Source organism: Amphiura filiformis, unplaced genomic scaffold, assembly GCF_039555335.1.
Source record: "Amphiura filiformis unplaced genomic scaffold, Afil_fr2py scaffold_25, whole genome shotgun sequence".
NCBI classification, from domain to species: domain Eukaryota; kingdom Metazoa; phylum Echinodermata; class Ophiuroidea; order Amphilepidida; family Amphiuridae; genus Amphiura; species Amphiura filiformis.
Genome location: NW_027305489.1, coordinates 638,750 through 653,837, shown reverse-complemented (window position 1 = coordinate 653,837; position 15,088 = coordinate 638,750). Strand labels below are relative to the sequence as shown.

Sequence of the window (15,088 nt, the reverse complement as noted above, 5' to 3'; positions counted from 1 at the left end):
AAAAATCTGATATTTATGAATAAGAAACCTATTTTGAAATGTAACCAAATTCCTGGTTTTGTGGCCATATAATACATGATACATTTGTTGAATCAGTGACCTTTGATCTATCTACTCATAGTATATTACTATACAAAGACAATGGAAATTCAGACAATTTCAAAATTGTTTACCATGCCATCAGAAATTGTATGCTATCAGAGATTAGTGAAATGTTAGCTTGTGGTTCAAGTCCTCTGAAAACTGCTGGTTTTTTTTTTGGTATAAATTATGCAAAATTTTAGTCACTTTCCCCAGTATGTTGTAAGTATAGGAAACTGCAAGGACATATATCAATTGTTCATTTTGGCAACTTCCACAATGGTCTCAATTTGCAAAATAAAATTGAGGTTAATTTACTTATTTGCAGAGGTCATAAAACGGTGAAACTATTAAATAAAATTCATAAAGTTAATTTGCTGCTTAAGAGAACATGTATACATATTTGTTAGTTACAAAGTATAATTGGGGATTTTGTGTAGCAAAAAAATGCTTTAATATAGTGTGCAAGTGCAATGTATGTGGGTTTCATTGGAAATATTTGTGAAATTAATATGTAGCCAAAATACATTTGATAGTGATACCTCATTCTTTCCATATTCTTCTCAGTAAGATGGGATTTTACCATTTTACATTGGTACAAATGTGTGCCAGGTTACAAGCTGATAACAGTAGGGCCTATAGATGTATATCAGTTTTCATGTATATCTATTTTTTTTAAAGTGCATTCTAAAATTGGATTCTAAGTACAATTTACAGTTCTATAGTCCCAACTGACCCAGATTTGTGCGTTTTGGGGATTTTTTTAGCTGTAATGCATGTGAAATAATTGTTTTTAGCTGTATGCATGTAAAATGAGCATTTAAGGGTAGAAGAGATAATTTTGGTTGAAGCAAGCAAAAAATTGAAAAAAATAATGTTATGAATCAAGTAGAAATGAAGAAATAACAAAGAATTATGAACCAAAGCTATACCCACAAAGTTTGTTAACAATTGTTAATGGAAAATTAAGCCTCCGAAACGACAAATATCGAAGTCCGGTTCTCAAAAATACAGGACTGTTCACAATTAAAACTGATGTGGCAGTTTTTACTGAGCATATGACTACATTTTCAGCATAAGAAAAATTATCCATGAACTAACTGAAGAAAACACAGGGCTTTACAAAAATGTTACTAATTTTGTAGTACATATCAAAAAGGTCATATTTGGTCATGTTTTTGAGGTGGGACCCAATTGTGTCACATCTTGCAATTTGTCAAAATGAACTCCTTTTTGTATTTCTGATTATATTTCAAAAACTTTTCACCCAAACTAGTAAAAGTATACATTTTTAGAAAGCATATATTGTCATGATTGCAAATCTGTAAAGTTTGAGTGGATATACAGGAAATACCAAAAAAATATACAGGGTGATTCCATTGAAAATACAGAAAAATTTAATTTCTTTACCACTTCAATATTTCTACATAGTATATTAAATTGGAAAATGAACTTGATATTTGCAATGTACACAGTTAGTCCTTTCATTAAATATATAGTTTGCACTATATTTGTTAAGCCCATTGTGTTATACAGGGTGTGAAAAAAGTTGTATTTTAAATTTTTTAATTTATGTAAAATTTCCCTAAGTGCCATTAAATTTGGAAAATATATTCAATATAGTTTAAAGAATTGCTATAATATCAAATTTAAATATCCAATTAAAGTATAGGGTGTTCCAAAAATCAATATACAGTGAATAATTAGTAACAAAGGTACATGTACACGTAGGCATATACATGCACAAATAGCCTACATCAATAAACTTTTAACAATAACCAGAGATCAATATGTCATCAGATTAAATCCTTTGACTGTAATTAATAATCTCCTTTGAGAAGATTTATTTTATATTTCAAATATAAAACAATATTGAAATTTATTTCATATGCATGCAAAATTTAAAGCCCATTTTATTGCATGACCCACATTCCACTTCATTAATTAAAAGCTTATTAAATCCTTAATTACCGGTACTAAGTTTATTAAGATTAACTAGGCAATTATAGTTATAGAAAGTTAAAAAATAAGATTAACATTATGCAAATGCATTTTCACTTCTACTAGGCAACAAAGTGCATAAATTTTATTAATGAACACCAACTTCCCATTGGAATTACACAGAGCTCCTCCACTTCCGGCACCACCCCTGACTAATTAACTTAATTAAGCTGTTGTAATTAATTACTACATTTGTTTAATTATATTTGTTATTAATTCATTAGATTAATAATTTATCTTCAAAATAAGACCAAAACCATTTGTTCATGATGAATTTTAGCAAAAATATAGGAATAAGAAGACAAAATGATTTAGCAAAATGTGACAGCACCACCTTTTTTAGGGTCCCAGTTTAAAAAAACATGACCATTTATGGACATTTTAGCCTGCAAAACTGACGCAGTAACTCCCAAAGATGATTATGCTACCCAAGGTAGCTGCTAACCAGTGGCGTAACTAGGGTTGGTAGCGCCCGGGGCAAGAAACCAAATTGCCGCCCCTACCCCCACACCCGAGAATATCTTAGACGCGGGCAGTGTTGTAGCGCCTCCCACTTCCCCATTCTTGAAACAATTGCGCGCTGAGCGCGCAAAATTTTGGATAAATAAGGCCTACCACTAATTAATTGTGGTTACTAGAAGTTGAAAATCGGTCTTAAAATGTTATTTCAATTGATTTTGTGCTGAAATCGTGCGAAAATTTTGACCTTCATCGCTGGAGGGCGCAGAATCGATGCTGAATTGGTCAATTTGGCACCCCCCCCGAAGGGTAGCGCCCGGGGCACGTTGCCCCTCCCTGCCCCCCGGTAGTTACGCCACTGCTGCTAACTAGATGACTATTAAAATGTGGCCAAAAATCATAGCTTTATTAGACCACTACGGATCAAAGTGTTAAAAATCCAAAGTTACCCCCTTCACCGTGAAAATGACCATACAACCAAAAGTACATACGTATACTAAAATGGAATTGTAGCAATGTATTTGATCATTTTGAAGCTTCATGCAGTATTTGGTTTGTTTAAGTATTTGGTTTATTTAAGCCTGTTTACTCCAACAGAATTTAAGAATGATGTAATAGACCCTACAATGTATATCAGTATCGTACCGGTACAAAGCCATGGAGTTGACCCAAATTGTATACCGTTCAATATGTGAAACCATACTCAGACTCTCGGAGACGGTTCAATTGTAATCTTTCGTGTGCTAAGTGGCTGGCCTGGTTGTATGTCGGATGAGTTAGCTAGGCTATCCAGGCAAATCTATCGTCTTTCACATACTGTATTGACAAATCTGCCTGTCATGCCCATTATTATAATGTAGGCCATTCTAACGAGGCACAAATGAAGTGAAATTGAAGACATAAAAAACAGCATTTAAAAATTAAAAAATAAAGTGGTAAGGTGTATCCGTCCTGCTATTTTAATCAAATATATGGTTGGATGGTCATTGCAGAGCATAATCTGCCCATGCAAAAGGGAACAATTGCGATTGTTGTATGACTATGCATTCATTATGTGTAGTGAACGGATGACCCAAGCCCTACATATGAGGTGTGTGCATTCATTAGCTATGGCAAGTATAGGCTGCATATTGAATGTAGATATCAAACAGTTTGGATTCAGGTGCAACGAAAGAAAGAAATGTGTGACATTTTGATAGTTTTTGGAAGCAAGTGGTACATGTATGTAATAAACTCTCATGTGGAAAAGATTCAAAAGTAGTTGACTAAACAAGATGGTAAAACCAGACTGCAGCTGAGGTTTTAACTTTAGGGTTAAGTTTCCTCCTAATCTGGTTGCAATTGTAGTGTTGGGGTATCTAAGCAGAAGCAGAAGAAGAAGACAATGTAGGCCTATAGTTTTAACCCCATAAGAACTACCTGCCGATTGGCCAAAATGAATATTGTGTCCAATTTTGAACCAGTCAAAGGGGTATTAATAAGATCATCTGCAAATGTGCAGCCCTCGAATTAACCCACGGCACCGACGGCATATTGCCGTGGGTGCCCACCCCATTGCCGCAATGCCCTCAAAATATGTCCTTTACGACGGCAGTCACTTGTCGTGCCCTAAATGAAGTTGCCGTGGGTGCCCTAGCCGCCAGCCCTGCCCCTTCATTATAAAATCATTAACAAGTACTGGTTAAATCCCAGCAAAATTGTGGAAAATTAAATCGAAAATCTTGAACACGATCGCTATTTTGAGCATCGTAACCCAGCTATCAATCACAGTATACACAGTAGTTTGTTGTGAATTAATATTCATTACCCCTACGTAAGCTTACATATTCAGCCAATCACATCGGCTTATACATTATCTGGTTACTAGAAATCTGACTTCATTTTCTCGATTGGTCAGAGAAATACCTTCAACGTACTATCGACCAATCAGAAACGCTGTTAGTAACTATAGCTTCCTCGACCTCGTGTTGTGAACAAAATCTGAGCGCTGGGCAAATCAATTGTTCTCTCGATTATCAAACATTGACTTCCCATTGCAAACCGATGGCGATACCCTTCCAGTATCGTCTTATCTTGTACATGTGAGCCCATCTCTAGATATGTTTTGCACTTGCACGAAATAGTTTTTATCCCGGCGAATTTGATCAATATTATTACCAAAGTTACAGCTGTTTCATCGCTACATTTCGAGTCAGTTTTGCAGCTCAGAACTAGGGATCTCAAAATTTAAGTAAATTAAACTGTATTATAAAGCAGGTTTTTTAAGCAATCAGGTTAGTTTTAGTGTAAAGTTGAGAGTCGAATTTTACTTTGGTGTTGAATTCAGCTGACGGTAATGCATCTATTCGCTTTTGAAAAATTGCCTTGGTGCCCTTCTCAAATTGTTAACAGTTGCCTTGATGCCCTTTTGAAATATTACAAATTGCCGTGCTGCCTTGCCTTTTCAATGAAAATCCACGGCAATTATCAACTTGCCCTAAAAAGTTGCCGTGCCCCTTCAGATCCTTAATTCGAGGGCTGCAAATGTGACACAATCTGGTCCATGGGGGCCAAGCCAAAGGAGGCATTTTTGAAAATTGAGTTACTGTAATTATTACATTATACATACAACATGGTATCATTTACTGAAAACCCCTTAAAGATCTAGCGTACTTGGTTCTAAAGTTATGTAGTTTTTTTATATCAATTTTCTTATGTATTTTATTGTTTTTTACTCCATATTTTTATGAAAATATGATATCCCATTGTTAAGATATTTTAAAATAATGTGTTTAAGTGCCCTCTTGAAATTCAATGTAATCATTGTTTAAAAAAAAATTAATGCCACAGGCCATTCTTGTTCTATCCATTCCCAATCATAAATAGGCCTGTTCATCATCGTAGTGGTTTATACAGATTATGTCATATCTTAGTTACTGGTTCATCCTTGGTTTGCACACCTGTTAGCAACTCATTGACTTTGTGTTGTGATCATTTTGATTGTGGTTCCGAACAGATACCATAAACCAGTTGACCTGATAAAGATCAAATTTGAAGTCACACTATGACGTCAAATAACATAAAGAATATAGCCATCTCTAACCACCATTCCTTTTGTTTTGTCATTTCTTATAATAGGTATTGATAAACTGACCACAGCTGACGGTAAAGCCCTCACAGACCCTGAGATTCTTGGGCGACTGACCTCATCGGTGAGTTCAGCCCTTGATGAGGCGGAAGCAGCTCTATTTCGCATGAGAGCAGAGAATGCTGGCTCATTTGTAGGCCAAGGAGCTGAAGGGTAGGTATCCCCCTATTTTCCTCCCTCTAGTTTTAAAGGTGTGTGGCTTATTCGGCAGCCTCATCTCCCATTTTCTGTCAAAGCCATATTGTAACATTTGCTGAGGAGGACACCCTCAATTTGGTCAAAATTCTGTTTTTACATGATTGTAATAAGAAATAAAGGGTAATGCATTATCCTTTGCATGCAAATAATGTGTCCAAGGCAGTAAAACGTTAATAATGGGTGAGGACACATTATTTGTGTGTAGAGGATAATGCTGCACCTTTTATTTCTATTCTATTACCACAAATATAGTGCATTTTAAAGAGAAAATATCCATTTTTTTTGCGCAAATATTTGAAGTTGTTTACCTCAAGGTGGAGCGCCTACGCGTAGCCAAAGCGTAAGTGATAGCGAGTATTGCAGAATTATTGAACACGTAACCAAGCGTAATGCTTTGCGGAGAGTGCGTAACAGCGCTAATATAGTGCATCACGCTTTGCTGTGCGCTGTGATGCGAGAAGAACATATGATATAGTTTGTTGCCCTGGCCACTTTATTGTTAATTAATGGTCTTTCACGTGATGCGTTTCAACAAATCACAGTGCGCAATTTTGAATAATGGGTCGTGGAGGTAATAGAATGTACATTAATGGGCATAACGCATCAAAAGGACCAACTGAGTCATGATCTAAGGAGTGCGCGCATTGGCGACATTAGCGTTGGAATTAAATTGTGATTTTCTTTACTTTATCTCAGTTGTTTGGCTCAAAATTAAAAGGGGACATCTGATATTGAAAACTAACATTTTGTGAAAAAGAAATAGAAATCTATATTTAGATTATGGTTTATGGCTTAAATATGGCTTAAATAAAAACTGAGATTTTGTTATCAGAAGAAAGCTTGTATTTTTCTCATTGGCCCAATTTAATGCGCATAAGATATGTTTCATTCAGATGATTTGAATAAATGTGGTAAAAGGGGTAACCACCACCTGAAGTATGTACTATTGTGTGGGCATTGTTATGCACGTTTTTTGCTTCTCATATCAAAACTGCTCAAGCAGTACAATTTAAGGACAGATTGTTTTAATGGTAGGTCTCAATATAAGATGGAAAACAGCATATGAAAAAATCTGATGAACCACCTTTAATTTATTTAAAAAAGAAAGTGGACTATTTGAAAGCTTCCTGCAATCACTGTTTATAAATTACAGGGGGAAATTGTGTAATACAGGATGTACATGAATTTAGAATTGTGTGCAAAGTTGCGTTGGTGGTGTTCAGGATACTTTGTAAAATACAATTAAGATAAAGCAAGTATTTTTACCACCCACAATTATACATTTTGTATAAATGGATGACAACTAGAATGAGCAGAAAAATAGCAATCTGTCATAACAAAAGATTGTATGTTTTCTCCAGTTCACAGCAAGAGGCAGTGAACATGGCCATAATATTTTCTGTAGATATTATAATCATATAATAATGTGCTATATGCGGATGTTCAATTAATTGGTATCCAGTATGCTGAATGGATATTGGTATAGAGCTGCACATTCTCATTTATTATATACCAGTATGAATTCAGTTTACACTTTAATAATAAATATCAGTTCTGTCTCATTAATCTCCATGCATGCTCACAAAACCATACTAGAGATTAGGACATGCCAAGATTAACAAACAAACAAACAAATAAACAAACCAAAAACATCACTCACCATGTGGATGTAACAGTATTTAGATTAAAATAAGGTTTTTTTACAATTCTGTGTAGAAAGTGTGGCAAGTATGGCACTTATTGACAATTTCATCAAATTTTAAATAATGAGACCAAAATTTGTCACAATGTTTTACATAATTGGCAGCATACAAGCTAGTTCAGTGTTTTCTGTAATTGTGTTATTTCTTTCTTGCCATTTTCTTCTTCTTTCTTCTTCTTCTACCGTAAATTCTAGAATATAAGCCACAGCTTATACTTTAATTTTTGGAGCTGTCAAAAGTCAGTGCGGCTTATACAGCGTTGCGGCAGTAGAATTCCATGTACAAGCATAAATATAATGCGATCAAGCAAAATCAGATATTCAGGTATAGCCAAACAAAGACAATAATTTCTGTTGTTGCATTGTTTTGGAAACACTTCAACTGTTCATATCTTTGGAACTGTTCAATTTCAATGGTTTTCTGCAAAATGTAGCTTTGCAAATGCTGTATACAATCATGTAAAAAACTAATAATTGAATATGCCCGACTTCAGACTGATTTTGCTTGATCACACCACATATGCCTCTTTAGGAACGTTTTATTTATGAAGAGACTAAAAGCAGACATCCTCATAAAACAAAAAGGCAGACATCCTCCACAAAAACAGTACAATAGATTGGTTTTACAATAATGCATTTTTGTACAGCCACCTGTATCAGTAATAAGTTGCTCAAACTCCACTTAATGTTTTTTGTGGAGGATGTCCGCCTTTTGTCTCTGGTCAAAAAAACCTTATTTAGAGGCATGTATGCTTTAAGACAGAATTCTACGGTATATTCAATTCAAAGTATTTTAAGGTGGCTGTGTACTCTCAGACATGCATGTAGTAAAAGTGCAATAACTTTGTAATTATTCGCGAAAAACATATAAAAGTATACATTTTTATGAAGGCAAGACATCAATAAATCTTAATATAAATACAGATTTGGGGTAAAAACAACAATTTTGAAGAAAATCACAAAAAAATTAGTTTTTGGCAATATTTGTTAGGTAAAACAAAACAAAAAAACACTCTTTCCAAAATATTTTATTTTGTTTTTAGCTCAATCTGGAGGCTCCATTCCAAAAACGTTTTTTTTATTTTTTTGATATTGGCCTTATTTTTGAGATATTGACCATATAAGGCATCAAAATGAACTTTTTTTTTTTTTTTTACGCCTATTTGCACAAAATGATGCCCAAAATCGGAAATAGGCCAAAATATAAAAAAATGAGAAAACCGTTTCTTGAGTCGATCATGCTTTTTACGATGATCATATTTGCTTACCTATAGATGCTGTATTTATTGAGTTATCGTGTACCTAAATCGTCATTTTACCGAGAAAATGAACATTGAAATAATGGCCGTTGAAGTTTAAAGTGGTCACATTTTGCACTTTCATCGAATCTCACAGGAGAATGCGACAGTTTTTGTAACTTATATTACGTGAACATCGGGTAAATCCACAGCCCCTTGAGAAGTTTGAGCGAAATCCATTCATAACTTGATATTTAAATCGGGGAAAGAACTTGAAAAAACCCACATTTTATCAGCTAAAAGCGGAGCCATTTGACCACTAGGTTTTTGTGAAATCAGTGCTTCCGTGGTGTTTCCATAAGATGCGCGCGCATGCAGATAAGCGTCAGCGTATGCGTCAGCGTATTTGTAGCGTTAACAAATTGCGCGATGCTAACGCGATGAGTTGTTGCGCGCGTGTACCTTGCTGGTACAACAAAGATTTTCTTTCCTTTTCAATTTCAAACACGAGTGGAATAGTGAAATAAAATCCTTAAAATATTGCAGTTGGAGTTTACAAATCTGGATTTTCATTCCTTGTATTTATAAAAAACATAACAAGGTACAAACATATCATAAAAACTCAATTTTGAGAAAGAAACAATGGCTAGAGTACACAGCCGCGTTAATATGTCAACATATTGATTCTGACAAAGATGTGCATTAATCTTGTTTATTTAAATGAGTTGTCATCTTTTATGGTCTAGTCAATCAATTGCATAGTAACAAATTCTTTAAATTCCTTGAAATGAAAAATGTACGATATCGTGGGTGTTTGGCAAATCTTTATTTTATGAAATTTCTTTCAGAGCTGCATTCTTTGAAGCCGGGGTCATAGACGAAGCTGGAAATTTGAAGCGAGGGCCTGACGATAAAGCTCTCCATGAGAATACAGAAGAAGGAGAGAGCCTACTTTCGCTTGCTTGCTCAGGCGGATACTACGAATTAGCACAGGTAAGGTAGATTTTGAGATAGAAAGTTAACGTAAGAGCACTTTTTAAGAGCAGTTTGTTTAAGACTACAGTTTTCACACTTTAGTTCTACTTGTAGTAGTACTCGGCAATAAAATTCTGTGAGAATCAAATCATATTGTCAGCGATATTCAACATTTTACTGCCTCCCTCGTACAGGACTTCGTCCATCTCTTGGCTTGTTCCTTTCATATAAAAAAAAAAAAAAAAAAAAGCGCAGTGATTTATAGTGCGCTACGCACAGGCACAACGCCTAGACGTTGATCCACAAGCCTCAGCACACTTTACAGGTTGTCGCTGACCACTATGGCCCCACATCATTCCATAAACCATTAAACAACAATTCAGGGACTTTGCTGCTTCAAGAGTGCACACCCTGGACATTCCACAAATAACCATCGCAACCAGGATCAGCTTCCCGAGTTTCGTAGGGGTTACAACGAGACAAATTAGCAATGAGTTCCTTGTCCAAGGGAATTTCAAGCTAACTCAATTTTTCCACGAGAGCATACTAGGCACCACCAGGGTTCGAACTCGCAACCTCTCGCACCATAGTCGAACGCCTTATCGATTGAGCTAACTTGACTGCTACAGTCATAGGTTTGTGGTAACATGACATCTCAAATTCTCAATGTTTAGAGGAAGTGGCAACAACAAAAATCACAGGTAAAAAAAAAAAAAAAGAAGTGTTGATATGATTCTAAACATGATTTATATATTTTCTAGGTGCTATTAAAGATGAGCGCCAATGTGGAAGACAGGGGTCATAAGGGGGATTGTACCCCACTGATGGAAGCAGCTAGTGCTGGCCATGTAGGTGTTGTCAAACTACTACTGGAGTATGGGGCTGATATCAATGCAACATCTGCTGCAGGTAAGTAATTCATACATCATGGGGCAGTACTAGCCTCAAGGCTTATATTAACCAGACACCCAGGCTTTTTTTACCCCATAGTTGCCCAGTTTTGGCTCCTGGTGTATCCAATATTTTACACTACAAGCTACAGGACCAGAAGCCATCTTTGGGACCAGGAGCTCATTTTAATAATAATAATAATAATGGAGGGTTCTTAGTAGGTGCACAATCTTCAAAAGAACTCAAGGCGCACAAACAATAAAGACAAACAAGTTACATACGTGAATCCGGAAAAGCACGACGAAAAAGATGAGTTTTAAGTTGCTTTTTGAACTGAGTAAGCGAATGTTTGTTACTGAGGCTGTTTGGAAGCAAATTCCAAACAGCCGGAGCAGCGAAATGAAAGGAGCGTTCACCAGCCGATTTCAGATTAACACAGGGAGATTTCAATAATCATTTTAGCTCCTGGTCCAGGCATACTTAATATAAGGCCTGACTAGCCTCTAAAACTTGGGGGTCCAGGGAGGTGTCCATAGGGTCTTTACTACTTGAAGTTAAATTTTTGGGATCCAAGTGGTGAAAATCTAAGAAACATGCCACTCAAGAAAGACACTGTACACATGTATGACCAAAAAAATCTCTTGATTTTTTTTTTTTTAACAAGGCAAGTAACTTGCATGATGTGAACAGGTGTTAAAAAGACTGATTTAAAAAAAAAAAAGGGTATTTTTTCCAAGGCTCTCACCTAACAGGTAATTATGTACTCGCGTACCCGGTTGAATTTTTGGGCGGGAATCCAGGTACCTGAAAAAACACATCAAAAAAATTTAATAAAAATGTCTTTGCTACAAAAATTGAAGAAGTTGTAGACCCTAAAATTACTTTTTATTCAAGGTTGAAAAGACCATTTCTATTGAAGGACGGGCGGGAAATCAGGTACCTGGGAATTAGTGAGTGCCTTAAGTTTCTAAACCTGGTCAACTTACTTTTTTCCAAAGCATTCGTAAATTGCATCAAATAATGTTGGGGTTTTGGTGGCCAAAAACTTGCTTGGTGGCAATATGTAGTCTATAATATTCTTGTTTAGGGAGTGACTTTTTGTTGATAGTTTGAAACTTGTTTTATTAGGGGTGTTTTGTAAAAAGGGGGGAAACACATTGGTATACTTTAATATTGTTATTTAATATTTCACACACATTTTAAAAATCAGTTCAAACATGGAAAGTTATGGAATTTTAATTTTGGATCATGCATGTGTGTTGCAAAATTTTGAAGTTTTATGACAAGTCTGAAGTTGCTAGGCTAGAAAGAGGATTTTCAATGTTAAAAGTTCCACTCACAGTATTATGATTTAAAACAATTGCCTATGTATACATATTTAAGCAATTCATAACAATGCACTCGTGCCTGGTTATGAAGAACAATTCAAGGAAAACAGGAAGGCTATGGGAAGATTTCTTGGAACAAATGCAGTGCTTTGAAAACCAGGATGGCTAAGGTTGACAATTTTTTTGTATCCAACTATGCCATACTATTAACATTGAATAAGGAAGATTTGAATACCAAGAAACTTTTTGTTTTTGAATTGAATTTTCCCCCATGATGTATCTTTTCATTTCTTTCTCTTCAATTATATATGTGACACAATCTGGTCCATGGAGGTCAAAAGCAGCAAATTTGAAATTGAGATAAAGGCAGAAATATGGAGTAAAAAAACCCCAATAAAATACACAAGAAAATAGACATCACAAAACTTAATAACTTTAGAACCAAGTATGCTAGACCTTTGGTGTTTTCACTATATGGTAGCCTAATGTTTGTATAAGGTACTAATTCAAGTAACTCACATTTCAAAAATGCCTCCTTTGGCCAGATAGTGTCAGTATATTAAAAGTAAGACTTGTTTATAACTGCAAGACCTCAAATTAAGCTGTGTTGCATTGCTGTCTCCTAAATTTGCCTGTTGCAAAAGTGGAGTGCAAATTGCGACACAACCTTTAATAAATAAGCATTCTATTGCATTTTGTAATTCCATTTTCTAACAAATATTGCTCCTCAGCTTCAAATAGGGTGAACTTTGTGACCTGGTAACTGGGCACATTTTCAGTGCCATATGTCATTTATACTTGGTGAAGATCAGTGAACATAATTAAATTTTTTTGTTTTTCATTTTCCTTCAGGCAACACCCCTCTGATGTACGCCTGTAGCGGTGGTCACGAAGAAGTCGTCAAAGTCCTACTGGATAGCGGCGCCAACATTGAAGACCACAATGAGAACGGGCACACGCCGCTGATGGAAGCTGCCAGCAGTGGTCATGTTGGGATTGCCAAAGTACTGCTGGATAGAGGTGCTGGCATCAACACCCACTCCAATGAATTCAAGGAAAGCGCCCTCACGCTAGCTTGCTATAAAGGTAACTAAACTCAATTTTCAGTCGTACCTCTATTAAAAATACGAAATTATGGAGAGAATTTGCCTCTACTTTTGAATGAAAACATGAATCATATCATTATATATACAAAATCTTTAACCACTGCCATGCTACTCTTTCGTTTTTGTTCAAAATCGAGTTTGTGTGGTTCAACTTTACTGTAATAATAGGCACTTATTGTTAGAAAATGTTGTTGAAGCACATGTTTATACTTATATAGCCCCCAAAAAGATGTTTGCTTTCCTCAACCAACAGACCCTAATTTTGGAAATCAGAAAAAAGTTTTTCTTTTCTATTCGCTGTCGTAGTGCACGTTAGAATTCCCGACCAACCGATCCAATTGTTAAAATTCATTTGAGGGCAAGCAAACAATTTTTAAACTCCACCATGGTGCATTTTATGTCTAATCTGTTTCTGTGTATTTTATAGGCCACCTTGAGATGGTGAAGTTCCTGTTAGAAGCAGGTGCAGACCACGAGCACAAGACTGACGAGATGCACACCGCCCTCATGGAAGCTTCCATGGATGGACACGTAGAAGTCGCGAGGCTACTTCTAGACCATGGCGCTCAGGTTAGTTGTGTTGTACATCTGTGGATTTAGGGTCAGAGTTAGGATTAAGTGTCAGGGTTAGGGCTAGGTTTAATTTTAGGATTAGGGCTTAGGTTATGGGCTAGGGTTAAGTTTATTAGGGTAATGATTAGGGTTTCTAACCAAGTTATTGACTCTTCGGACTAGCAACATAAAACCATAAAACACTTTAAAATGTGAACAGTAGGAATAGGCCATTTGGCTGAATTGGCGATAGCTGATAATTGACACAATTCTTCTTAAAAATTGACAGTTTAATAGTTTCTTTTGTAGTTACTCTATTGTTATACCCTATAAAATGATAAGTTTCTAAATACAGCAGTATTCATTTGTTGAGTTTCTAAAATGGGCAATTCCATGAAAGATTCGACATATCTAAAAAAAATGAAATTGCTCCAGTACTGCATTTTTTATTTTTATATCATTCCAAACACATGCAAGTGTCAGGGAAAAAATTATTAACCTGTTAGGATATTGTTTACTGTGAAAAAGTCTACTTTTCCGATAGTGTGCTTTGAATGGGGGAAAAAGTCATGTGTTCTATGTTTTTAATTTTACCAATTGGCTCTATTTTTAGAGTTGGGATCAATCTTATAAAAAAATAGGCCTACAATGTATATATGCAGTGTGGGAAATAAGTTTTTCAGAAACAATAAGTAAAATTCAATTTACACTTGTGTCAATACTTAGTTTGAGGTACTCTCATAGAGTGTAACACTTGTTACCGAAAGACACTTTTGTCAATATATTTACTAAATAACCTGCCTTCAATTGTTGCAACTTATAATTTTCCTCGTACTAGCAAGGGCTTATGTAAAAATAGTAAATATTGAGATAAATTTTTAACCAACACTTCACAATGAGCCATCAAACTTTTTTAAATTTGCTGCAAAATTGAGTTTTACACTAGACTAAACGCTCACATTTGAAAGTTGTAATTTGGATTATTGTGATATGCTTTACGATTTACTCAAGTTACAACATTACCATGAATTGTTTTGTTTGTATTTTTCACTGCAGGTGAACATGCCGGCTGACAGCTTTGAATCTCCCCTGACCCTTGCCGCCTGTGGTGGCCATGTGAAATTGGCTGCTCTATTGATAGAGCGAGGAGCCAATATAGAGGAGGTCAATGATGAAGGCTACACCCCTCTGATGGAAGCAGCCAGAGAAGGCCATGAAGAGATGGTAGCACTCCTACTAGCCCAAGGTAAAGGACTTATCAAAGTTTATACCAGGAGAGAGGGGATGGGGAGCACAATTGTTTTTATGGGAACACAGATTGCATTGTGTCCATCCACAACAAACCCAGTGTCAAGTTGCAATTTCTATAGGATCCATAGGGTATGATAATAGATCCAGGAAAAAAAGGTTGGCACACTTTGCCTGTCTTT

At 35.7% G+C, this 15,088-nt stretch overlaps 1 protein-coding gene across 1 annotated transcript in view; it reads left to right on the top strand.

The window, feature by feature from the left end:
- Nucleotides 1-15,088, top strand: part of LOC140143634 (ankyrin repeat domain-containing protein 17-like) — a 64,977-nt gene that overhangs the window by 21,405 nt on the left and 28,484 nt on the right. Inside the window, 6 exon segments of the mRNA XM_072165449.1 lie at nt 5,659-5,821; nt 9,655-9,799; nt 10,543-10,690; nt 12,853-13,086; nt 13,534-13,676; nt 14,715-14,904. Of these exon segments, the coding sequence (XP_072021550.1) occupies nt 5,659-5,821; nt 9,655-9,799; nt 10,543-10,690; nt 12,853-13,086; nt 13,534-13,676; nt 14,715-14,904 (1,023 nt within the window).